Here is a 26,597-nt window from a genome sequence, read left to right on the forward strand (position 1 = left end):
AAAGGCCAAGATAAAACACAGAACTCTACATAAAAATCCCCACATGTCCTGGTGGAGGTGATGAAGGTGGTGTTTCTGTGAGGCAGTGCTAATCATTGAATTTCTGTGCTACCCTAAAGGGAAGTGGAGTTAGATGTTCAAAGATAAGGAAAGTAGGTAAGAGAGAAAAGGTTGAAAGTTAGAGAGTAAGTAAGAGTAAGCAGTATAACATTGTTCTGCTTGTATGCCTTCTCATAGCCTACAGATGGCTTTGCAAAATGTCATCTCCATGTTGCAGCGTTTTACTGTCACTGTGGGACTACTCCTGCTTGTGCTGTTGGTCCTTGCCAGCTGTGGAGATGAGCTGAAGTGAAACTGAGTGTTAAAAACAACAAAAAATGTCCACTGCAGCCACCAGCTGTTCTTCTCATGCTGTATTTTTTGGTCTTTGATGTTTTTTTTGTGCTTCTCACATTGGTGCTGAACGTGCTGTGATGCTCCCTTTATCTGCTCCAGCTCATGTACAGCATTCAACCTATGCATAGCATGTTGAGCTGTTAGGCTGTTAAGAATGCATGCAAACATGTTTGCATAGGTTGAAAGTCACTCTGTGTAGGCCAATGCCTATGCAAATGGCCACAACCACTGTACCAAAATCAGTGTTGGGGAGTAACAGAATACATGTACCGGAGTTATGTATTTAGAATACAAAATATGAGTAACTGAATTCTGTTACAGTTACCATTTATAAAGGTGATAATTAGAATATAGTTACTTTGTTGAAATAAATGGATCACACGGCAGCCTTTTCCTGCTTCATATGTTAGTCTGTCCCCGCTTTAACCGAACTGGAGATGCTTGTCCACACCTTTATTTCCTCCCGGCTAGACTATTGCAATGCACTTTTCTCCTGTGTATCTAAGGCCTCACTAAATCGGCTCCAAGCGGTTCAAAATGCTGCAGCAAGGCTTTTAACCCACAGCAATAAATTTTCCCATATCACTCCTATACTAAAATCCTTGCATTGGCTTCCGATTGGGTATAGATATAAGTTTAAAATCCTCACCTTTATGTTTATGTCTCTACAAGGTGAGGCCCCCATCTATATCTCGGAGCTTCTCAAACCCTATTCTCCGAAGCGGACTCTTAGATCCACTGATAGTGGTCGTCTATCTATTCCACGGACTCGTCTGAAAACAAAGGGGGATCACGCTTTTCAAACCCTGGCTCCAATACTGTGGAACGGTTTACCCTCCTCACTACGCACCATCGACACGGTGGCCTCTTTTAAAAAACAGCTTAAAACTCATCTGTTTAGACAGGCATTTGGGTAATGTTAATGCATAATATGTTGTTTTATTTTATATTTATATTGTACTATTGCTTGTTTGATATGCTTTTATATTTCCTCTATGTTGCTATATTGTTTGTTTGACATGTCTTCATGTGAAGCACTTTGTAACAGCATTTTTGTCTTAAAAAGTGCTATATAAATAAATTTTACTTACTTACTTACTTACTTTAATTTTGCTAATTCCGCGCATTGTCAGTAGGAATGCGCGGGTAGGAATGCATTTCTTACTTGGAAATTCCGACACCACTTCATATTTAAAGACGAAAGGGATGGGCGAAATCTGACTGTTCAATGCAAACTCTGTTTGCCCGCAACCAAGCTGCTCTCAGCGTCAAAACACTCCACCTCAAACCTAAAGAAACATCTGGAAGTAAGTTCTTTTTTAAAAACGAATGTTAGCCTACTGCAACTATCTTGTTTTAGTTGTGATTGGTACCTGGGTTATCTCCCACTAAAGTATCTTCGATGTACTATTGCTGTGTGATTTATTACCATTACTGAAGTTAGCTGGTGTTAGCTGAGTTCATAGACTGCAGACTGTTACTTGATGGAAAGTATTAACAACCTTCTCGCTGCAAATAGTCATGTGCAGTTCTGAAAGCAGTCTATAAACTAACCACAGCTAACGCCAACTTACAATATTAGCTCGGTGGCAAGTATTCTTCATTAATAGTAATAAAGCACGCAGCAATAGTACATTCATGTAATTGTAAAAAGCATGACAATAAATTAAGTAATCCAAAGTATTCAGAATACGTTACACTGAGAAACTTAACGGAATACATTACAAACAACATTTTGGGGCATGTATTCTGTAATCTGTAGTGGAATACATTTTAAAAGTAACCTTCCCAACACTGACCAAAATCAAGCATAGAGATATAGGAAATAAGTGGAGGGATAATAGATGGGATGAGGGAAGTAAAGAAAAAGTAGGGAAAGTGAAATAAAAAAATGATGCAGGGTTATAGTGGGTTAAGGGGAAGTAAAGGAATAGAGGTAAGTAAGCACAGGTGGAGAAATGTGACAGGATGAAGATTAAGATGTAGTCAAAAGGGCAACCATAAGGTGGAGAAAAACCAAACAGGCAGGCAGCTAATGTCTTTGTCAATGTGGCCAAAACGTATTTTATTCACACTAATTATTATAGCAAATATGTGTAATGTAGTTCTGGCTGACAAAGTGTACTGTAGTGACGTAAATATATGGTGGCCCTGAGGGGTCAAACACACAGCAACTTAAAAACATACACACCAATAAACAGCAAAATGCCACAAAAGCACACAAAACATAATGGAAACTGAGTAAAATACAGTGGAAGCAAAAACAAATAAAATCTCACAAAACGCAACAGAAGTGTTTCTGGTAAAGTAATACTACAGAAGAGGTGCGGAAGTGACAGAAACCAAAGCATGTGAAGGCTTGCACTGAGACAAAGAAGTTTCAAAGACAAAGAATTCATCAGTGTTGTGAGGAAGAAAAAGGTAATGTGTGTTTTAATTGCGTGATTCATATAATACATATTTGCCACTAGCAGTTTACTGTTAACTTGTTACTTCCGCAGCTGTTCCGTCACGTTTGTTTCCCCAAAACTCTTCAGTTGTGTTTTGTGACGTTTCTTTTGACCTTTTGGTGTTTTGTGTGCTTAGCAGCATTTTTATATTTGCTAGTGTTTTCTTACATTGCACTGAATTTGATCTCTCTCTCAGGGCCACCATAAAAATAAGACTGAGTGATCTGTGCGCTTCTGGGTATGAGCCATGTCAGCATTAGCAAGTGGAGTTATTAAAGCAATAATATGTAAGCTTGTCAGCAAAATGCATGTATGAAAAGTGGAGTAAAATTGTCCCTGTCAGTGTTTTACTCCACCCTATAAGTAATTAATTACCTGTGGCCTCTTCAGCTTCAGTGCCTCAGGGCCTTTTCACATAGAACGTGGCATTTGGCCCACAATAGACATGGCTGTTGTATTCTGCCTGGACCACATCAATTTTTTGCAGCTGCTCATGCTCTTCACGTGTACGTGTCCACTGCATGTTATTCTGCATTACCGTTGGTTGTATGAATGCTCCCTTGCCACCGTGATTGCACTATACTTTGCTCCATGCAGCGGGAAACAGTGATTGCGCGTGGCAAGCCATAGAAAAGAATGAAACCTCTGCTGCTTTCTATGCTAACGGACCCTGAGTCATCTTAATCTTTACAGGAAATTGGAAATTGGCACACTGCGACACACAGTGCATTGCAACATGCTGATAGTAATAGATATGATGCAGGAATGGGATAGGTTTTACCTGCACAGTGATTCTTTACAGGTCTACACCACACTGAAGAGGGTTCCATGCAGTCGCTATAGGAACATTAAATTGACACCCCGCCACGCATGTATGGACATTGATTCAAAGACTGGCCCTGGAATGTGCTTAGGTCAAGTTTGGGGGAGTTAGGACAACTTTAAAAAGAGATGCAATTGGACACCCAAACACACAAATATACAGACCACTCTCCAAATATAGTGGGATACCTTGGCCTCCTGTTCACTAGCATTAAAATGCATGAGTTGATCTGCGTGATTGACTTTTCTGATTTCAACCAGGCCAGCAGGCATCTGAATTAATAAAGGCTTTAAACAATCTTCTGTTTTTCTTGCAAGTATCCATACTAATAAAATATTGTCTCTATCTCGTTAGATATTAAAGATACTGCACTGAGAACATTAGAAATTTGAAGAACATACTAAGTAAACAACATGTTACATTAATTATAGATTAAATAACATACAGGAAACAATTGATTTACAGCTGCAGAGCTACTGGCCTTGACAAAAATCCTTAAAAAGTAAAACACATCAAAAATTTATCAAATGAGCAGCTGTAGCCTTCACCGGTTAACCTGTAACTTTATATCAAATATGTATAAAACCCACGTTGCCCCAGTCTTCCCACAACTGATTTTATATAAAACAGTGCACACGGCCAACCTCATTGGAGATTGTTCCCTCTATCTAATGGTAGCCCGGGTGCTGGAAATAACTGTTCAGCTGGAACAGATATCCACACACAATCTTGCACAAACTTCAGTCCAGGAATCTGAGAGTATTTATTTACTGTGAAGTCTGCTGTGATGCATGGCTTGGAGATGGTGGCACTAACAGAAAGATGGGAGGACAGATGAGGATCATAAGATTTCTTTGGGAGTTATCAGGATGGACAAGATTGGAGGTGAGTATATGAGAGAGACAGGCCAGGTTGAGTATTTTGGAGACAAAGTTGCAGAGACAAGGCAGAGATGGCAGAAGAAAAGAGGAAGACTACAGAGAAGATTCATGGATGTAGTGAAGGAGGACATGCACAGGGTTGGTGTGACAGAAGTGGATGCAAGGGACAGATTGAGATGGAGGCAGACGATTTGCTTGGCAACCCCTAAAGGGAGCAGTCTAAAGAAGAAGACTAAGAAGTGTGAGACCTTGCTTATCATTAGCACAGACAGCAATAGCGGAGCAAGAAGGCTTCCGGACCACAGGTCAAAAGAATTCACTTAACTTTCTCACACTTCTGTGCTGCAGCAAACAGAGCCAATCAGTTAGTAACTTCAAGTGGTGTAAGAGAGAACTAGACTCCAGCACCTTTTCTGTTCTTAGTTTTCAGGCTTTAAGAATTTTTTTTTTTTATCTTCCTTTATTTAGTCTATGGTTTCTTAAGGGTTTTGTGCTCTAATTTATTATTTTAACGATTAATTAAAATGCAGTCAGTATATGTACAAAGTTAAAAAAAGCTTCATACATAAAACAGTGATATCTTCTCCAGTGTGAGGAGTATAGCTTACTTATCCAGCACTTACCAAATGAATACTCGGCTGAAAACTGGACCTATTGTATTTGTATTCTAACTGTAGAACAACAAATGATCAGTTAAAAATTAATCATGAGTATTGCTTTCTATATGTTCAGAAAACAAAACAGAAAAAAGAAAAATGCGGCCCTTGACAATAAAAAAGAAACGGGGTTGGAATAAACTCTGGATGTTTGTCCTGAGTGTCTGGTGGTGTGTGTAAGCACTGGCATATTCTCTGTCCATCAGCTGTCCTGAAGCATTTAGAAACTTTCTCTTGTATCACATCTTTGCGATTATGTGCTCTTTCATAAGAAGCAGAGTGGTAGAAAACAGAAACAAGGAGCTGTAACGCTGCAGGCAAACATCTCTGTCACTCAGTCCCCTGTCACCGTCTCTTATGTATCTTTCAGTCTCTGTCTTTTCCATTCAACCCCCCCTTCTCTCCTTCTCGTTTTGTGCTCTTGCGATTGTTCTGCCTGATTATTAGAGATCCCAAAAAACAGCTGTCATAAGAAATGGTCAGTTATTCCTGGTCCCACATGAAGAGCAGATTTTTACAGGAAATATTATTATTGTCCTTCTTACTTTCTTACAGTTACATTTTGAGGTAGGGGCTGGAAGTAGCGTTACAAGTTTGTCCTTATACTTTTGTTCAAGGGGTTACAAGTCCCCCCCCACAAAAAAAAAATAAATATTGCGTTTTATACACTGTAAGAGCTTAAATGTAAGATTGTGGCATTTGCATTTTAAAGCTGTTTCTGTGAACCCACAACATCTGGTCAAAGGAGCTCTCAGTGCATGTGAAACACACCATCCTCAGGCTGTAAAAACAAAGGAAAGCCATCAGAAAGAAAGTAGAAGGGAAAAAAAAAAAAGAACACTTCAGCTTCACAGCACAAAAGGCCGTCCACTGAAAGGAGCGGGGTGGATGATTGCCGAATCATCTGCCCTGTATGCCTGGTAGAATCATCTTCCACTATAAAGAAAAATCCCTTCATGACATCGAGCCAAGTGAAGAACACTCAGTAAGAAGTAAAGAAAACATCATTGTCCAAGTGTTTTTCTTTTGAGGGGAGCACTTCACCACAAGGTGGAAACCATTTATCAACCTTAAGAATAGTGATGGGATTTCCAACTCTTTTTAGAGAACCGGCTCTTTCGGCTTGGATCACTAAAAAGAGCCGTCTCTTTCGGCTCCCAACCGGCTCTTTAGGTTGTTTTGTTGCTTTTATTAATTAATTATCAACAACAATATAAAATTATGCACAAAAGGAATTAGTAATGTAAAATAACGTGGTTTTCTTTATGTATGTTTATGTATAAATAGTTATGGGGGCCCCTAGAGACGAAACACGTACAAACTCCAAAGCACTTAGAAATTCCAAAGCATGTAAAAACTCCAAAACACATTTCTAGTGTTAACTGAACTTCCAAATCAGAGCTACCTAGATCACTTAAATTACACAATCAAATGCATATGTCTATTGTTTTTGTATTAATACACAAGCACTCATATATGTGTATATATATATTCAAATAATAAAAAAAAATTAATTTACCTGTTACTACCACACACCCAATCCGATTATTGGTACTTCCTGGCTTGTGTAGCCACTAGGTAACAAAAGCTCAACACGGCCCCTAGCATCCTGGAGCACTTCCATTGTATTTTGGAGTTTGTACGTGCTCCGGAGTTTGTACGTTTTGGAGTTTATACGTGGTTTGTCTCTAGGGGCCACTGTAAATATACTTTTATTTATTCACTCCACATAAAATGTAATAAATAAATTATAAAATACAAAAACCAACTATTTACATTTCATACATTTCAACTTTTAACTACTTAAATTTTAAGCTTTTTCCTTTTAAACAAATTTAAAGTGAAACAACACAAAACACTGCAAACCACAACACAATTAAATATAAACTAAAATATGTGAAAAAAAAGGGAAAAAAAGAACGCCCAGATCTTTAATTAAGGGAAAGGTTGGCATTTAGAAATATTAATATCACACTCAACTGACTGCATTTTATCTTCCCATTGCACTGATGGGTGGACAGTTCTTACGGTGTGTTCACACCGAACGCGATGGACGCGAATAGAGCGTCAGGTTTACATGTAAAGTCAATGGAAAGGCGCGATGACGCGCGATTGCGGGTCCCGCGAAAATTCGGAAGCAGATTTGCGTCGCGAAAACGCCAAAACGCGTGAAACGCGCGTCAGTGTAGCGCGTCTGGCGCGTTTGACGCGCGAATAAAACCACGCGCGTGAGTTTTTGTGTTGCACTTTGTGCATACGCGCGTTTCGCGTCTACCGCTCGAGTTGGAAAAATCTGAACTCCAGCGTCAAATCGCGCCGCGACAACCAATCAGGAGCCTGGTGACATGGCTGTTACCTAGGTCAAAGGGGCAGATCCAGCCAAAGCCTTTCATACTTCAATGGAGGGGAAGGCTAATCAATGCGGTAGCAAACAACTCGGAGCTGTACAACACCAGCTGCTTTCAGTACCGAGACAGGAATAAAAAGGACCGAGCTTGGAGGAAGATATGTGAAGAGATCGGGCAACCTGGTAAGTTCATTCATTTCTCTTTTGAAAGTTTTCACTGACCCGGGGACGCCGCACAAAAGCTAGCAAGCCACCGCTATTTTCCCACTGACGTACAAATACTGTTCTGCTTTTATGCATGTTATCATTTAGGAATATATTTTATTGTTTATTAATAAACAGCACACAGTGGTCCCGCTGTTCATCCGTCACTGCTTTGCTTTTTCGCTGATTTTTTATTGCACAGTACAGCATTGCATTCTGCAGCCTGATTGACAAATCTCCTGCGCTTGCCAAATTTATCACGTTTGGTTTTGATAACCATCGCGTCCAATAGAAAAAACAGCACAAAAACACCCATAACTATGAGCCTCATTCGGAAATAGACACCTGCACCGTGAGGGAAAAAGGCGCACGAAAGTGGCGGGCAGATGAAGACAAACCGCGGCATAATAATACTTTTACGTTTTGCAATCTACAAAGGTTTGCACTTTGAGAATCAATTGTGAGAACTGTGACCAGGGGCTAGTTATTCTGAGAACCCCTGCAATAAATGAGGGACCACTGTCTACTCTACGATTATTATATCCAACCTGTTAACATTTAATACTGTATTGATAGAACCAACTGATTCTGCAGCAGAGCATCCCCAGTCCCTGAGCTCCTGCTGCTGCACCCACAGATATGTACAGCAAGCACTGATACCTTTTTAGTCGGTGGGATTCCCTTGTGATCACCTTTACTAAATATCTACAACCAATCTGATTATATCCTGTTATTGTTTTTTTTTTTTTCAATGTTGAAATTAAAATCTAGTAGCAGCCTTCTCATTTCTTTGTGTTTTGTGCTGTTTTACAGGCCCACAGAGGAGGACGGCTCCGAGGCAGATGAGGGACGGGTCCCAGGACGGTCCATCGGCGGTGGAGCTGGCCATCCTGGAGTCCCTGAAGAGGCCACACCAGTCTCCAATGGAGCATTTCCTCCTCAGCCTTGTTCCTGCTCTGGAGAGCAGCTGGTCCTTTTTATTCCTGTCTCTCTGTAAATTCTTATATTTTATATATTTATGTTTAATGTTTTTCTGTTTGAGACTTTTAATATTATTTTAAATAAATGTTTATAATGACTGATGTCTCAGTTCTACTACACAGCAAATGTTGGCACACGACTTGACACATGTAGAATTTATTTCATATTATACTAATGACAAAATATACTGATACAGTGGGATGCAGAAGTTTGGGCAACCTTGTTAATAGACATTATTTTCCTGTATAAATCGTTGGTTGTTACAATAAAAAATGTCAGTTAAATATCATACAGGAGACACACACAGTGATATTTGAGAAGTGAAAAGAAGTTTACTGGATTTACAGAAAGTGTGCAATAATTGTTTAAACAAAATCAAGCAGGTGCATCAATTTGGGCACCACAAAAAAGAAATGAAATGAATATTTAGTGTATATCAATGTGTGTGTCTCCTATATGATATATGGGGTGCCTTTGTCTGGATGTGCTTCCCATCCAGAGCTGCACAGCACAGAGGAAAGTTCCAGCGCTCCTGGAATCCCTCTGTGATGGAGCGCCAGTCTCCAGGTGAAGGCACAGCCATGAAGTCGTCCACTAGACAGTCCCAGATGGACGTCGCTGCCTGGGGGGTGATCTGGCTCACCGTGGACACACCGACTCTGAAACTGAACGCGATGGTCCTGAAGGAGTCCCCGGTGACAAGGAACCTGGACAAAATTGTTCAAAATTAGTATTATGTGTGCTGCAGTTACAAAATACATTATTCAAATTCCAAAATACTTTTGTGATGTCAGATTTAAATCACAAAACATGAATCTTACATAAAACCTTTTGTAATTATAAGGATAATTACAAAATGTATATTAGATAATATCTAAAACAGTTGTGTTTTGTTTTAACTTTAACATATCATAATTTGATTGGTAGCAACTTTCACAACTACAGTGAGCCAATCACTCATAATTCCTAAACATGTCAATCAGGTAGGAATGAAGTAAAACATTAATAGAAATAAAGAGTTGTGTGTTGACATGTAGCCCTTTCCTTGCTTAAATCATAAATATTTTTGAAAAATTAATCTGTGATAAGACAGCTTATCAAGATAGAACCATGTAACTAGAGATGAACCAAACTGTTCACAGTTTTATCTAACTCTGTTTTAATAAAGGCTGTGACCCCTGCTATAGAGTCTGACAGCTGCAGGGATTATATACAAACATTCAACTATCCCAGAATTAAACCAGGTCTAAATAAAAAGGAGTGAGTATCACTACAAAGGTTAACTCAGTGGTCCTAATGCTACAGTTTGATATCAGCAAACACCGAGCGCATACATTGATGTGACACCACAGCCATGCTATCATTCAAACACTGATAACAGCATAAATCGAATTAAATCGGGACTTGATGAGACCTTCTGAGTATCACTAGAAATATTATAAAGAGTCGTCTCTGTACCACAGTTTGCTTTCAGTAAACACTGACAGCATTCACTGTTAGCATAGCACATCCATGTTAGCAGTGTATAACTGGATGGATTAGCATATTAGCACAGATATCAATAAAGGACTACCGTATTAAATAGTTTTACTAACCTCAGGCAGACGGACAGGCGCTCTGCAGGTGGGATTGAGCGTCTGTAGTTGGTGTCTAGGCGGGCAATGCTGGGACCGACGAGGGAAAGCAGGTCCTCAAACTGGCCGACGGTGATAGCGCTGGAATCGGCCGTCATCCAGGCGCAGCTCCTAGAGCAAGTGGTGAAACTCACCAAACTGCTCATGCCTCTGGAGGACCTGATGGACCCAGGTATGGCGAGAACGTCTTTTACGCTGCTGCTCTGCTCTCCACAGTACATAGAGAAGGGAGACTCTCTCTTCAAGCGCTAGCTCGATAGCTGCCATCTTGCAAAACCAGGTCTGGCACAACTCCCTCCCACATTCCTCCCACATTTCCGGTTCACGCGCGTCAAAATATCATATTTTGACGCGCGATGGATTTTTCTTGGACACGCGTTGAGACGCGAATGTACACGCGTCAAATTAGGGGCGTTTGGGGCGTTTTATTCGCGTCCATCGCGTTCGGTGTGAACACACCGTTAGGTGCCTGTGCATGTTGTTTGTGGAGCTGGCTCTATATGATATCCTTTTCTTGTAGACACTCTGCCTTTGTTTTGTCAATAAGATTGAAATGGTTCCAGACTTTGCTTCTTTTCTTGGTGTGACTCATTTTCTTTACTGCACCTTTCCAATGTGACGGTGTTGTCTCTTGTTGTTGCTCCCAGCTGTCTTTCCTTCCCTCTCCCTCCTGCTCTTGTTGTGTGCTACTGCTGTTGCGAGTGTACTACCGCCCCGCTGAGCAGAGGGGGGAGGGGCGCAAACGCAAGGCTCTGTTTGCGCCCCACTGAGCAGAGGGGGGAGGGGCGCAAACGCAAGGCTCTGTTTGCCGTCTCTGCTCAGCGCAAACACAAGGGTGACTTGCAGCGTAAAGTGAAAAAAAAGTGAAAGAGAGGGCAAGAGAAAGGAAACCCCCCCCCCCACGGCTCGCATCGTTCACTTCAAAGACCCGGCTCTAAGAGCCATTTCGTTCGCGACCGACCCATCACTACCTCACAGGAAGTGGACAATGACTGAAATTCTACTACGAAAGCCACCCAGTGTAGTTTTTGAAGATGAAGAGTAGAATATTCTGTAGAGAGGCTAGGTCAGTCAAGGTAATTGAAATCTCACTAAGTATGCATTTCATCTGCTAGAATATACACTAAAAGCAGAAAGAACTAGTAAAAAAAGTGAAGACTGCTGCATTAAATGCCTTTCAAAGTGAGGGTTTCCTACACACAGCGGATGCCCACAGGTTCCACTGCCTGCATAGGAGTCCTAACAAAGCATTAAAAGAACAGTGTTTATGATTTTTAGTTTGTCCATTGGATTTAAACCCCTGAAAGTCAACACTGAAACTGTTAAATAGCGAATTAAAGGTGAGGGTCTGCACTTTGACCAAATCCCAAACTATCGAGGTCAACAAAGGTCATCCAAAAATATCTTGGCCTAACTGGATGTAACATCAATCTGTAATGAAGCCAAGTTTGTAAGGCATTCTCCTACTGTGCACATATGGCTTCAAAAAATGTCCAAACATTCAACAAGTCTGCACTGTGTCTGTGAAGGTTCTCAGTCATTCAGGTCATCGTAGTCAAAGGAGCTTGCAAAGAAGAGCGTCTGGACTTCTTTAAGTTACTTGAAGACGGTCAAAGGAGCTTGCAAAGAAAAGCGTCTGGACTTCTTTAAGTTACTTGAAGACGTTTCACCTCTCATCCGAGAAGCTTCTTCAGTTCTAAGGTCAAATGGTGGAGAGTCCCAGATATAAACCTAGTGGGAGTAACCCCCCACAGAGGGACAAAAGGACCCCACTCACATCCTGGGCCATCTGACCTCAGGAATTCGCATGATAAGGTGGGGCCAGGTTTCACAATGAACACACCGAAACTCTGGCTGATTGGGACCCACGCCCAGTTTCACATCTTGGCTCAGGCGATTAGAGGATCATCAGGGGGTCCTTTTGTCCCTCTGTGGGGGGTCACTCCCACTAGGTTTATATCTGGGACTCTCCACCATTTGACCTTAGAACTGAAGAAGCTTCTCGGATGAGAGGTGAAACGTCTTCAAGTAACTTAAAGAAGTCCAGACGCTTTTCTTTGCAAGCTCCTTTGACAAGTCTGCACTGTATTGCACTGTAACAGAAATTGAATCCTCAATTTTTAGTTTTTTTCTCTTTTAGTGATTTACATTTTTAAAACGTGTTTGTTTTATTTCTGACTTATTTCTTCTGCTCCTCGGGCCACTTTTGTTGTCTTTTCTGACCTCTTCTGCTCTCCTCTCCACCTCCTCCTGTCTTATTCTTCACATTTTTTTCATTACCAGTACTTGTTTACCATATTTATGATACTTTATGACCACATTTATATTTATACATAAGCCATTCCTCAATTCTATTTTCATATAAGGAAGAAATTCATGCCGTCAGTGTATCAGCTAAGCAATGCCAAAGCATAAAATACGATTCTTTCTACTGTGCTTCAAGTTGTTAGTGACTCAGATCATGACAATTTTAAAAAACTCAGTTCTTGTAATGTTCACTTTTCAGAATTTATATTTTATGATTCTTTTCACACATAAGGGATTAGTAAACAACTTTGGGCATCCATTTCTATTTGATCCGTCTTCCTCCTGTCTCGTTTTTGCATTCTTACCATCTGTCTCTCAGATGTACTTCATAGAGTCTTCCCCCAAGCCCCCGTTACTCCTTCGTTTTTGAAGGACTTTAGCTTCAACAAAATATTCACTACTTTGGGAAAAGGATAGAAACATTCCAAGGCTTTTTCCCAAAAATAACCTGTCATGCTGATGAGATACATGTGATTTGTGGAACCACATGTACCTCACATGGGGGGGGCACATTAATATATCTGCAGGTTTGTACCTCTAAAGCAACACAGTAGCACATTACCAACTTGGCATTGCTGCAGAACTTTTGTCTTGGCCTTCACGTAACCTTTGTTGTCTCCCGTTGGCATTCTTGCCATCTGCTGTATACGGCATTCTGTTTCACCCTGTAGAAAGAACATGAGGCTTTTCACACATGAGTCTGAGCCCATTCGGGTTTTATGAGATTTTCTTGTGTATTATCATCATTTTGCCTCAGTGATTTCTTCCTTTTTTATGGATTTTCAAGATCTGAACACTGATATAGCAATAATCCTACAGGCAAGCCTCTAACCTGGCAAATGGTCGGGTTAGAGGTACCGTATCTGTCTCATGTAATATATTATTTAAATAACACAGAATTTTAAAAAATGCAGCTAGTTTTAATACACCATAAATTCATCCACTCATTTTCTTTTGCTTATTCATTTAAGGGTCACGGGGGACTGGGGCCTAACCCATCTGGCACAGTGTTAACACAAAGAGACAACAATTATTCACACCTATGGCCAATTTTGAATTGCCAATTAACCTAACCCAAACGTGTTTTAGGACTGTGGGTGGAGGCTGGAATACCTTGAGAGAACTCACACAAGCGTACGGAGAACACGCAAACTCCCCACAGAAAAGCAGTAGCTGGGATTTGAACCCTGTGCCATACACACTCATGTGGTGTCTAATGGAGTTGAAACTCATGATCCATTCAGTCTTTAGCAGGATTTAAAAAATGAGTCCTAAAAGTGATGGCCCAATCTCAACAATTAAATGAGAATGAAGCAACTGAGACTTCCTAAACGCACAGCGACAAGTTAACATTACCTTTGAAAGGATTCTGTTTTTGCAGCATGCCCAAACTATTGCACGGTACCATGTACTCTATCAGTAATGCATTTAAGATTTGCGATGGTTTTAACCTGCATGATTTCATAATGGAAAACAAACACATCACACTTGTGTAGGCAGTGGAGGCTCTCTCACATGACACTGTTACTGATGGAACTCAACATATAATTATTTCAAATGATCAGTTTATTATTATGAAAGTTCCATCCCCAGAGCCCAAGATGATTCATTGTCTTCCTGTGCAAAACCCACATTTTTGCAGGTTTTAATATGATAAAAGAAAAGGAAAGAGACTTGAGAAAAACTTAAAAATGTATAAAATCTGGTGAGGTTTCACATGCTGAATCAAATTAAATCTCAGGTTCCACTCCTGTTAGTGTGTATCCATCATATCTTTTAAATTTTAGCTGATAATGGTGGCTCATAGAAATAATACAGCTGCACTGCTTGTCTACCTTGTTCATGGTCGAAAATAAAATTGTATCAGACCTCAGCTAAGACGGGGTACATTCCCTTTGTAACCCTTAATTGGACAAGTGATTAAAAAATGGATGAAAGGTGGATTAATGGATAGACGAAAGAGTGAAACAAAGAAAGAGAGTAATTCCTAACAAATAAAAGATTGAGACTAGTGTGACATTTTACTTTAAAACTGGCTCTAATAGCTAATCAATTTCCAAAAAGTTGGAGGTTAATTTTCACGGCGAGCGAGCCTCGGCATCGGAATTTCTAAAAGTCAAAATTGATCTGAATCCAGTGTCCATTAGTTCAATTACTAAATAAAGAAGTCTAAGTATAGAAACCACTGGCAAAAACACACTATTGTAAACTCAGTCTCTGACTTGGTCCTGTAGCTGCAGTCTAATATGGCAAGGAGAAAGAGCTCCAGCTTGTGGGTACCAGGTGGGGGACACAAGCTGCTGTATATCTGTGCAACTGCATAATGGTCTGCAAGTCATTATAATAGCTTGCGTGGTCTGTTGACTTGTTCATAAATATTGATGGCATTCAGGAGGAGAATACTTTCTGATCCTAAGTTGATGTGGCAAAAGATTTCCAAGATGGGGATGGCAGGTGTGAATGCAAACCAGGTTTGCTGAGTGGGCAAAATATTAAAATTAGTATCTTTGTTTTGTTGTGTGCTCATTAATATTCATTCATGGAGGCAGGTGTAGTGAAAGAGGAGACATCAGAGGGTTTCATAATGCCCAGTGGAGCCAAGCTGCCTTGACATTAGAGTTGGTAGAAACCAGTTTGACAGATGCTGATGGCAGGGAGGGTTTGCACCTGAACGTACACACTTTTCATAGACGGTGAGTAAAATGTGTGCTCAAGAAACTGTGATAGAACGTGCATTTTGTTCTTTTGACCTTCTCTCTCCTGTCCGCGCACTGCAGGCTGAGAAGAACTCTGTAGATTATACACACACACACACACACACACACACACACACACACACACACACACACACACACACACACGCTAACCTCGTGTGAGTGTGTATGCTAAAAGGTCAGTCACACAGGTGACTCATCGCTGTTTATCCTGTGCTAGTCTCCGTTCTCCACCTTTTCTCTGGAAACACACATCCAGAGACACACGTGGATTCAATGGCATACATGCATTCCATGTATAAATCATACAACTATACACAGGTGCAGTGCAATGTGTTTTAAGCACCAGAGTGAAGCAATGATGAGCACACACGTGCATGTTGAGTTGTTTGTATCTAAGACAATGTAACGGCAGTGGCAAGCTTTACATTACACTACATTAGTCAACTTTACCTAACCACATGACAGGTTAACTTTATGAATAGATGATGAAGTCATCTTTCTGTCCAGGCGTATCTTCATCTTTGCCTGTCTGACTATCAACATCAGTCTCTACATATTCTTCACATCTCACTACTCTCCCTAGATGTGTATACTTTCTCATTCTCCCTCCAATATTTTACGACAAAAGCAGAGAAAGCACAATGAGAGCTAGTGTTTGTATGGATGTAGGTTTTATGTATATGGTGTATATTATAAGCACATAAATAGAACATGTAGACTACGTGTTTGTTGAACAAAAGAAATTTTTAACTTATGCAGTAGATACCATTTCCACAACTATCTCAAATTCTTAGATATCCAGTTCTTTGACCCTACTTTCCAGGTCTGTGATCCTTTTCTTTTTCTCTGATTTTTGGACAGAGCTTTACCTTCTGCACAGTGTCAAAGATGCTTTTCTGCTGCAAACCTGATAGTAAAAAATTTCATCCATTAGGAAGTCAAGAGACTTTTTAATGTCCTCGACTTACTCAGCCATCAGAGTCCTCTTTGGCCTCATGTTAGCCAGTTCCACCAGTAAGCATGTTCAGTCAGCTGTTAGCTTTGCCAGCTGTTAGCCTAATAGCTTGTTGGCTAGCCCAATATCAAGTTCAGGGTGTCAAAAACACAATCAAAACACACCACACAACAACTCACAAAGAGGAATTTGCAAACTCACAAACGGGAAGCCCCACTCAACAAACACTAAAGCCAGAAGAATCTAAAATAAAGCTCTGAGAATTGCATGGTTACACCTTGGGGGGAATTTGCTAACATATCCACTCCTGGGAAGATTAACACACACGTGAATACTCCAAACCAGCAGCCAAGTTGATTTGATTAGCAGCAACTGGCTGCTACTTACCCTCTTAAGGTAAGTGCTGATTTTATACTGTAGTTTTAAATGTAATTCTCATCATCATTTTTATACTATTTTATTATTGTTTTTGCTATTTGTGCTAATTTTATTATTTTAAATGTTATTTTAATAATCATCTTTTTTTTTTTTTTAATATTTTTAATTTATTTTATATTATTTATTTTTTTATTTCTTATTTTTTAATATGTTCAATGTATCATTTCTGGCATGTCAAGTGTACAGCACTTTGTGTTCAGCTGGGGGCTGATCTGAAAGTGCTATATAAATAAATTGCTTGCTTGCTTAATTCCTATGGAAGCGGGAACAGTGTGGCAAGTTTTCCAAAGGACTGCAAAAACTTTACTTTTCACACAACTGTAGTTCCGAGCAATAACATATATGGGCATTAGTACTTTAAGAGAAGGCTACACAGTTCTACTTAAAATAATGCAGTTATTCAACACATTTCTGATTTTTTCTTTCTGTTATACAGTTAATACATGGTGGCTAAAGAAATACCATTAAGTAGCTGCATTAAAACCTGAATGACATGTTAAAGTGTGAAGCAATTCAGCTAGCATGGTAATTTGTCAAGGTCTCAGTTTACGATAATGATCAGCTCGCTCTACATCACTGATGCCATAGCTACCTACCATTAACCATTAGGAACCATTAGGAATGAAAGGAATAATTTCTTATTCTAGTTCATTTTCTGCAAAGGCAAACACTCAGTCATGTCTTTTGACACAGTGCCAAAGGTATGGAGGTTATTCTCGTAAATACTGAAGATTATACATTATACAAACATATCTTGGATGCATGAATAAGTAGTCTTTTTTGCCTCTCTTTAATTAGTTTGCAGTATTCTAAGAACATTTTCTATCAGGCTTTGATGTTTCTTGATTTTAAGTAAAAAGGTATCTTTCTAGTATGTACTAGTACTTACTAGTACATACTAGATATTGACCTACTCTTTAGTAGGTCAATATGTAGACAAGTCAAGGCTAGCAACAACTTAAATACTATACTTTAAATAAATGAAGCAATAAAAAGAGTAAGCTCTATTATTTTGCACTTTTTAGGTTAATGTATTGAATGAATATGGTTAAATGTTGTTAAAATATTGCAAATGCCCTAAAAAGAGATACTTGGTATCCCATAGTTGATTTACTATTATATACTACTATCTAGACATCCAGGCTTTTAGAAACAGAAACTGCTAGGTGAGCTTACAACTTGTGCGCTTTGTTCTACCTATTAGGCCAGGACTAGTTATTTGTTAAATGCTGGAAAGCTCAAACACTTTCTTTTCCAACAACATATTAGTTTTGGAGCATAAATTTTGTCTCCACTGAAAGTCGAACCTCACTTTACTGATTGAAAGACATGGAAACACTCCTACAGTCTGACATTGTTTCACAAACTACAATTTTATTAAAAACAACTGATATGATTGTTTTCTGTGCCTGTTACTTACTATCTACACTTGGCTATTGACTTTACAGTAAACACACACACACATCCTTGAAAGCACTTTATTGAAACAGATTTGTTTTAGCTTCGAGTGAACACTTTGCAGTCTTTCGCTGGAAGCTGTTATCTTCGGGGAAATACAAACACATATACATAGACATACATTTGTCTCTGACATGTTGAAGGTGGTAGTCTAGCTGAAATCCTTTTCACCCAAGGGCAACTACGTTCAAACGTCATGTTTGTGTGACCCATGGATATTGGGGCCATGTTGGCGTTTGTGTGTATGTGGTTGTGTTTTAAAAACACAGCGTAAAGCATTTGCGGAACTGCAAAGGTTAAAGCAAGCTATATAAGTACAGACCATTTACCACTGTGGCTCACATGAAATAAAAAAGAAAGCTGGCCATATAGATGTTACAGCACATGGACACACACAGAAGAGGTACACACCCACCAATCTGTCATAAGGTGTACCAAGGAGCAAAGTATAACGCATGTAACACATTTTAAAGTCTAATTTTCAGTTTGTGAAAGGGTCATCTGTTCATTGCGATCAGAGCAAGTTTCCCCGAAGCATTCAGCCTTACTTCAGGGAGTGTGTGATGAATTAAATATAAGGTCATGCCTCGTGTGTCCCCCTCAACTCTACGGTTAATGCATCGAGTAATGTGTGCCAACATTAGCGATGCTTACACACTCTTCTCCCTTCTCACCCCCCTTTTATAAGTGTTTTCCTTGCAGGATACTCCTCTGCAATTCAATATTCAATGGCAGCTTAAATTAAACATGCTTAATTCAATATTAATTCCAAGTGAGGTTCTGGTAAAACATTTGTAGTTTGTTTGCTAGCATATCCCATGTGGGATCAGCAGCCATGAGACATACAAGTTTAAATTTTTGGATATCAGTTATCATTAACTATTTGTAGATTACCTAAATCTCTCCAAGTAGCTTAGTTCAATGTATGACAGAGCAGATACAGGTGCTAACATCCATAGAGGTTTTTCCTCTTGGGGTCCACGTAATACTATGTCAAGGTGAAGAAAAGTTTGAAAGACATTACACTGGAACTAATACAGGAAGTTTAAAGGATGTGCAGTGTTTCAAGTCAAGAGAAAGCAGGCTACAGGGCTGAGGATCACACATACCTAATCTTATGCATGGCTAGCTTCCATGTCCTAAATCAATGAGGCTGGGTTCCATTGATTAATACTGGATGGCTTGGGGCTGTGGGCTTTATGCAGTGAAAACTGCAGCTTTACCACTCAACTGACAGTTCTGCTTTTGAGAGTGTTTCCACAGAAGCTATCCATGCTTTGGTCCTAATGTGAGTTTTAAAGTTGTGTTACAGGCTATCACACACAAAATGTACCTCTAATCTGCACTTTGGCACAAACAACATTGGATTATGTTGTTGAATGCATTGCCGTGAACCCCATTTCTTTTTACCTCCCAATCCCTGATGTTTGTACGCGACAGAATCGTTCAGGACCTGTGCAAATGTCAAGTTATGCATATCAAAAAGTGTATAATGTTATCACTTCGGCTCAGATCAGTCTGCGTGCTGACAGGGGTGTTTAAAAGTAAATCTGTAAAACCCCATGCTTCGAGATTAGCGCATTCCATTTGTGGTTTGTCAGTCTCTGATGGACAGGATGGCCACAAATGTTTGAAACAGGTCTGATAATCTCCTTCGGTGTAGCAGCTGTTATCCAAAATAGCCCCAGCTTTAAATCTCTGCTTCCTTAACTGCATAAAGTGAGCAAATCAAATTTTTCTTAGGTGCGAGATTTCCAGCCGACAGCATAATGCAGGTGACAAACCATATAACAGTCCCACTTAGTGCAGAATTGTGGTTGTCAACTCTGGCAGTCACAACCTAAATTGTCAGTGTCACACATAAATACATATATGAGTGCACTCTGCCCGTGACACACACACAGAGACATAAACGCACACATGCCATCATCAGTCTGGTATATAATACACACACGTGCAGCTGTCAGATATAAGAAATCCACCTTAAAGTACGCACACGCGCACGCACACACGCACACACACACACACACACACACACACACACACACACACACACACACACACACACACACACACACACACACACACCAGTAACTTACACTGAAGTGGCATCCTGCCACTTGCTGCACAATGGTATTACAGTGGCTCTCAGCCTGTTATGATCTCATTCCAAAAGCATTCAGCAGTGCCACAAAGCAATTCCAAACACATTTCCAAAACACATTTTGCAGCGCCACAAAGTGTTACATCCATCACTGGGGGAATAAGGCGTAATGACCGACAGACACTGTAATAGTTGATTCTCCTGCCAAGGAAATGTGTGAGTGTGAGGGGAGAAGTGTGTGCGTGACAGCGTGCGTAGTCATGGGTGTGTTTGATTTTTGGCACACACACACACACACACACACACACACACACACACACACACACACACACACACACACACACACACACACACACACACACACACGGAAAGAAAGTGAGAGAGCGTAAGCGATCTCAGTAGATCCATTGTGCTAAAGTCAGGGTGATCTCTCCTCGCTCCAGCGCCCATATATATTTAATGACACGGTGAAAGAATGAATTAAACATCTCTCCCTCCTTTTACCCTCCCTTTCCTACTATCTCCCCACCTTTCACTTTTTCACAGCTCCTTCAAATCCACCTCTGTTCCTTATTGAAATCTGTGCTCCCTCCTATTCATCTACCCCTTCATCTGCACTATAAATGTTACTCTCGTTATCTCTTTTGCATCACACGGTCCTCCCCCGCCCCACCCCTCACCTGGAGTATACTGCCGGCCTATATTCATCGATTTCTTTCATGCTGAGAAAAAAAAGTAAGGAATCGTTGAAGATGTTGGCAGGGCCAGTGAACGGAGAACCCGCTTTAGAAAGATGATAGAAAAGGAGAGGGTGAGACATATAAGGACAGAGTCAGAGAGAGAGAGGGAGAGCGATAAAACAGGCAAAGTGAGCAAAAGAATCTGAAGAGACAGAAATATATAATTAGACTGAAAAGGAGCGCTATTGTTGTGAGCAGAGGAACTGAAATCGTGAGCAAGTCTGTGTAAGAGGGAGAAAACGGTGAGCAAATATTTGTAATTGCGTGTCAGATGAAAAAGTGAGAGCTGCAGCAGACAGCAAGAAGAGAAAGAGGAGGTGTGGGCTGCTTGTTAAAGGACAATAATGGACAACTCTAAAATATTGTTAACCTTCCTGTCACCCTGATTTCAGCCTCTTCAGCTATGAGTGTGTTTCAGCATCAATGCTGCATGCGCAATGTGAGCTCTGGTGATGCTGCAAAAGTGCCTATGCAAACATCTGCTTTGTCCTATTAGTTGTGTGCCTGGATTTGTATAAGCGCACACAGTAAACAACAGTGGGTGTGTGTGGATGCAGCGGGGTTACAGCAGGAAGCTTCAAAGATGTGCGACGCACTCACAGGCGCACACAAACGCCGACGTCGCCTTCCCTCTGATCTGCAGATACATCCTGTAAGAGGAACAGAATACAAAAGAATAGACATGCAATTGCTTCAGTCACTGCAATTTCATCATCCACACTACTAGCCTTTGCCTGACCTTGCAAAAGTAAAGTGGAGCATATTAGAGCTCTGATGCTGTTTCTTATCTAAGTTATCTTTTTTTCTGTTGGGGTCTTTCTTGCTATAGTCAATTACATGCTGAAACAACAGAATTTTAATAGATCCTACTATTAAGTTTTTACAAATCCAGTATTGCCCTTTTGCAGTAGTAGTAATCGCAGTACAGCAAAGTAAAATAGATAGGATAGTTGTTAAGTAGGCTGGATTTCCTGAGAGACTACATAACAAAAGGGCAAATCCAGTTGAGAGGAAACTAGAGGACATAAAAAGCAAAGGGGGTGTCATTCTGCATATAGGAGTTTTTCAGTACAAGTTCAGGGGGAAATTGCTATGCGGCAGAATAACTTGAGATGCCTCTCTTGCAGGTTGACAGACGTATAGACAGATAGGCTAGTATGCAAAAGAATAAATGGGAGAATAATAAAACAAGGAGACGTGCCTTTAGGGTGTCAGCCTTTGTTTGGTACGAAGAATGACAGACACTGCGGAGCAGCAACAGCTGTCCAGCCTTGCTTACCCTCAGCCCACTTTCTTGATGTTCCAGTTGTTCAATAAGACCATTATGTCTGTAAATCAAATTCAAGCAACTTAAAGAAGTCCAGACGCTTTTCTTTGCAAGCTCCTTTGACAATAAGACCATTAGTGTTCCCTTCTAGTTGTTAGAAGTTGTTTATTTGATATTTAATTATTAGGTCTTTTTCTTTTTTCCACTGGTCCCTTTAAGATTTGCAAGAGTGGATCATCGATCTCCATCTCACCCTATCCCTAGCATCCTCCTCTGTCACTCCGACCTTTTGCATGTCTTCCTTCCCTACATGCATGAATCCTTTCCTTCGGCTTGACGGCACCATCTTCAACATCCCTTGTCCAGTATTTCCACAAACCATCTCAGCCTTGTCTTGCCTCTCTAACTTTGTCTCCAAAACGCTTCACCTGAGCGGTCTCCGTGTTATGCTCATTTCTAATGTTGTTCCTCTTGGGCACTCCCAATGACATCTTAAAATTTTCAACTCCACCTCCAGCTCCACCTCCTGTCTTTTTGTTTAGTGCCACTGTCTCCAAAGCATACATCATAGCTGGTCTTGTAAACCGTCCCTTTTGTTCTATCTGCTGTCCTTCTGTCACAAATCAACCAGACACTCGTCTCCACCCACTGCACCCTGTCTGTGCTCTTCTTCTTCTTGTGCGCTGTCCATTGACCTTGGGTATTACACTCGTGCACCATCATTACCTCTTCTCCTTGCATAGTCCCTACATTTAAAGTCCTTCCACACTCCTCCAAAGATGCCAACCCCCTCTCCTCTAACTTTGTCTTAGGCCAACAGTTTCTGCCAACACTTAGCTGACCAGCAGCAAAGTGGTATGAAAATCCTATTGATGATCTCCATGTCTAATAAGGAAAAATCTTATAGCAGATATCCTTCCTGGGCTATCTGGGCTTGGGACCAAAACTAGGAGTACACTTGCTTGTGGTCCCACCATGGCTGGGTACTTTTAAGTATCTGATAAATGTGTTAAATCAACTCCAAAGGTTTGTGTGCCTCTGCTATCCCTGCCCTACCGAGGCACACAGTCCACACAGAGGCTTTGCAGGTGCCTCATAAATATACTGGAAACAAAATCTTGAACTTTGAAAAATGCCGCTAGTTTCTGATTTGTTTATATGAAACTAATTGTTGACTCAATTGCTAGACAAGACAAGATTTTCAGCTGACCTTTTTGTAGCAGTACAATCAAATCATTTGCAAAAAAGAGGCCAAGGGAGAGGAAAGACAGCTCTCCAGAAAGTTTAATGTCATTTGTATAATACAAACAGCTGCGTGCTAATTCACTAATATGATTGACTACCTGCAGGGTTTCTCTAGCCCGTGATAGTTTGTTTAGTACCACCTTCCAATCAACGTCAAGCTGGCTGTTATTTGGTGGCTTGCGTGCTCCGTTAAGCATCTGCTTTCCCTAAATTAATGCAGCTGAATGTGCTGCTGATGATGATTCAATTATGTGAGTAACTGTGTTGCAGGGCAGCAATTATCTTTTATCTGTCAAAATGACAAATAACATTATGATTATGCCTGAACATGGAACTGTCACACTGAAATCTCTTTGTTTTAATGGATCCCTTGAGTATTGGACAGAAAGACAGGAAGGCAGACAGGTATGAAGGCCTTTGTGTCCTGGCATGATATTGTTTTACTGCCCTCCTCATAAATAGAGAGAGAGACTGAGAGACTAAACCCCAAGTCTGTTAAAAAAAATGCCATTTCCTATCGTGGAAATCATATCACTGTCCCTCTCAGAAAGAGACTGACGGATGGACTCCGACAGACAGCTGGAAATAACGGAAAAGAAACCCAGTCATCAGTCCTGGGGCAAGATGAGAGAGAAGGGAGGAATGACAAAGCGATGGAGGGTTATAAGATGCTTTAGGAGATGGGGCTTTTTCTTTTTTCTCTTTTAAAATTCCCTAGCTGGAAATGGCTGTAAAGGTGTGTTTCTTTTCCTCAAGTCTGAAATTATAAATAAAAAAACTGAATGTTTTACACTAAACCTTTACTTCACGTCTCACTGCTAAATATGCTCTCATAGGAGATATGGACACAGCATTGCTTGTGGCAGCCTACACATTTTTCTGTTGGCTCTGTGTTACCGTGATTTAACTCAGTAATCAAAAACTTGGTGTGCTTGACTCTAGCATGCTTATTGGCTATCGGCACCTAGAGATGTGCTGAAGGACAACACATAAGAAGCTATCCAATTATTCTCTCCAACTTTCAATACTGTTATGTAATGCGCCCAGCATGCTGTGTGTTTATGCCTCCGTATGCTTGTGTGTAGATGTGTGTGCGCGGGACTAACTCACCACAGCTTCATGCCTTCTTAAGGAAGGAATGCATGAGTGTCTGACAGCAGCTCCATCACCTTTCATTACTTTCACCATTAAGAGAGAAGTAGAAGTGAAAAATACACAATGTGGAAACTTGTGGAGGCAAACTGGATTAGAAACACACAGGGACGTCAGGGAATCTGTGTGCTCATGACCCGAGTGTGTTCAATTTCTCAAATCAGACAACCAGGCTTGACCTCTAATCAAATAAAGCTGATATGTCCAATTCATTAGCCGTCACATCCAGCAGATGCAGGGCACACTAATATGAACCCCTGCGTACTGGCCAGCTAAAGCCTGATGTTCGCGCTTCGTTTAGCCCCGATCCGGTCTAAACCCCTAAAGGAAATGTCTTTTTATCCGCTTCACTGGGTTTACCACCTTGTTACTTATGTCATCTCTTTGCGGCTGCTGTTGTCTGTTGGTCATGGGCATGAGCTTTACAGCTTGTTTTAACAGGAAACAACACATGGGGGAGCTGCAAGTTTTATGTAAAGCAAAATAATGAAGGCGATGAAACCAAGTTAAATTACAAAAACAAACAAACTTAAACTTCCTAAAATGGTCTACAATGATGTGATGAATAGCATAGCTGTCTGAGGTCTTCAGTTGGGGCAATCCTTCGCACAGTAAATTGTTAGTAAATTAAATCGTTAGTAAATTGATCAGTTATTTGCATTATCTAACTGTTAAATTTTACTGAACAGTATTGATTAAAGCACCTTTTTATGATTCTGACCAGCATTTCCCATATACACCATACATTAGGTAAATAAAGTTGTATTAAATGGTAAATGGCCTGCATTTGTATAGCGCTTTTCTAGTCCCTAAGGACCCCAAAGCGCTTCATACTACATTCAGTCATTCACCCATTCACACACAGGCGATGGCAAGCTACATTGTAGCCACAGCTGCCCTGGGGCGCACTGACAGAGGCGAGGCTGCCGGACACTGGCGCCACCGGGCCCTCTGACCACCACCAGTAGGCAAACGTGGGGTTAGTATCTTGCCCAAGGATATTTGGCATGCAGCCAGGAGGCAGCCCGGGATCGAACCACCGACCGGGATCGAACCACCGACCTTCAGATTAGTGGCTGACCTGCTCTGCCACCTAAGCTACAGCCACCCATTAGATAAATAATAAATTTCACCATACAATCAAATGAAATTGATATCTTAGCAAGGATATTTTAAGATTTTAAAAATGTTAAGTGCTTTCTTTTTGCTATAAAATCCTTAGTCAGAATTATTGTTGTTGTCAGTGAATTTCCAAATTTACTCTTTTACAAAAAAAGCAAAAAAAATAAATAAATAGTAAAGCATGTTATTATTTTTTGATCAAGATTCCAAATTACAGTTATTTACTTACATTTCCTGAACACAAAAACAGTTTTAGTGGTTGAGTGTTATGCTTGATTAATTTCTGAATTCACAAACGAGCCCAGTGCGCTGGCTCAAATTTGGGAATAAAAACATCAATTCAGTTTGTTGTTTGCCTAATAGATAATAGCATGATGTTTAGTTTTAAACAAGTTTTTTGACAAATTTCCAAAATATTTGCGCAGTTTAATAACTTTGTTAAGTACTGTGAATAAAATGTTCTCTGGGGTTTTCTATTAGAACTTTCTAAATTATTTGTTCTGCAAAAAGCAAAAGGTAAAGTGTAAAAATGATCTTGAAAATGTAGCTAGCTGACAAAGCACTGACTCACTCTAACTCTGTACAAGGACAAAAAACATCTATTAAAAACTATAAACATTCTTATTCAAGTTAATGATAGAACTCTGTGTTAATTATTTAACAGTTTTAAAAAAAAATGTTAACCTTCTATGGCAAGGTGTTGCTCTCAGGCAACAAACC

General features: G+C 40.3%; 2 protein-coding genes and 1 long non-coding RNA gene across 3 annotated transcripts in view; 2 read left to right on the forward strand and 1 right to left on the reverse strand.

Annotated features, from left to right (window-relative positions):
* The window catches only part of grm8a (glutamate receptor, metabotropic 8a), a 305,450-nt gene that overhangs the window by 77,656 nt on the left and 201,197 nt on the right, over positions 1–26,597 (forward strand). The gene's annotated exons all lie outside the window — the stretch shown is intronic.
* LOC308399057 lies at positions 7,234–8,835 on the forward strand. The gene is made up of 2 exons (XR_013972071.1): positions 7,234–7,736; positions 8,571–8,835. It is a non-coding gene; the product is annotated as an uncharacterized lncRNA (long non-coding RNA).
* LOC308399056 (uncharacterized protein) lies at positions 8,926–10,715 on the reverse strand. Its single transcript, XM_080886004.1, has 2 exons — positions 10,334–10,715; positions 8,926–9,445 (listed from the first exon to the last, which is right to left on the reverse strand). Exons 1-2 carry the CDS (start codon positions 10,591–10,593, stop codon positions 9,175–9,177), a joined length of 531 nt encoding a protein of 176 aa, XP_080742130.1. The 5' UTR covers positions 10,594–10,715; the 3' UTR covers positions 8,926–9,174.

Source organism: Rhamphochromis sp. 'chilingali' (assembly GCF_963969265.1).
Source record: "Rhamphochromis sp. 'chilingali' genome assembly, chromosome: 7".
NCBI classification, from domain to species: Eukaryota; Metazoa; Chordata; class Actinopteri; order Cichliformes; family Cichlidae; genus Rhamphochromis; species Rhamphochromis sp. 'chilingali'.

Coding starts and splice junctions, on each gene's coding strand:
- LOC308399056 (XM_080886004.1), bottom strand. CDS start 10,593: ATGTACTGTGGAGAGCAGAGCAGCAGCGTAAAAGACGTTCTCGCCATA. Junction 9,446..10,333: donor CGCCTGTCCGTCTGCCTGAG/GTTAGTAAAACT, acceptor AATTTTGTCCAG/GTTCCTTGTCACCGGGGACT.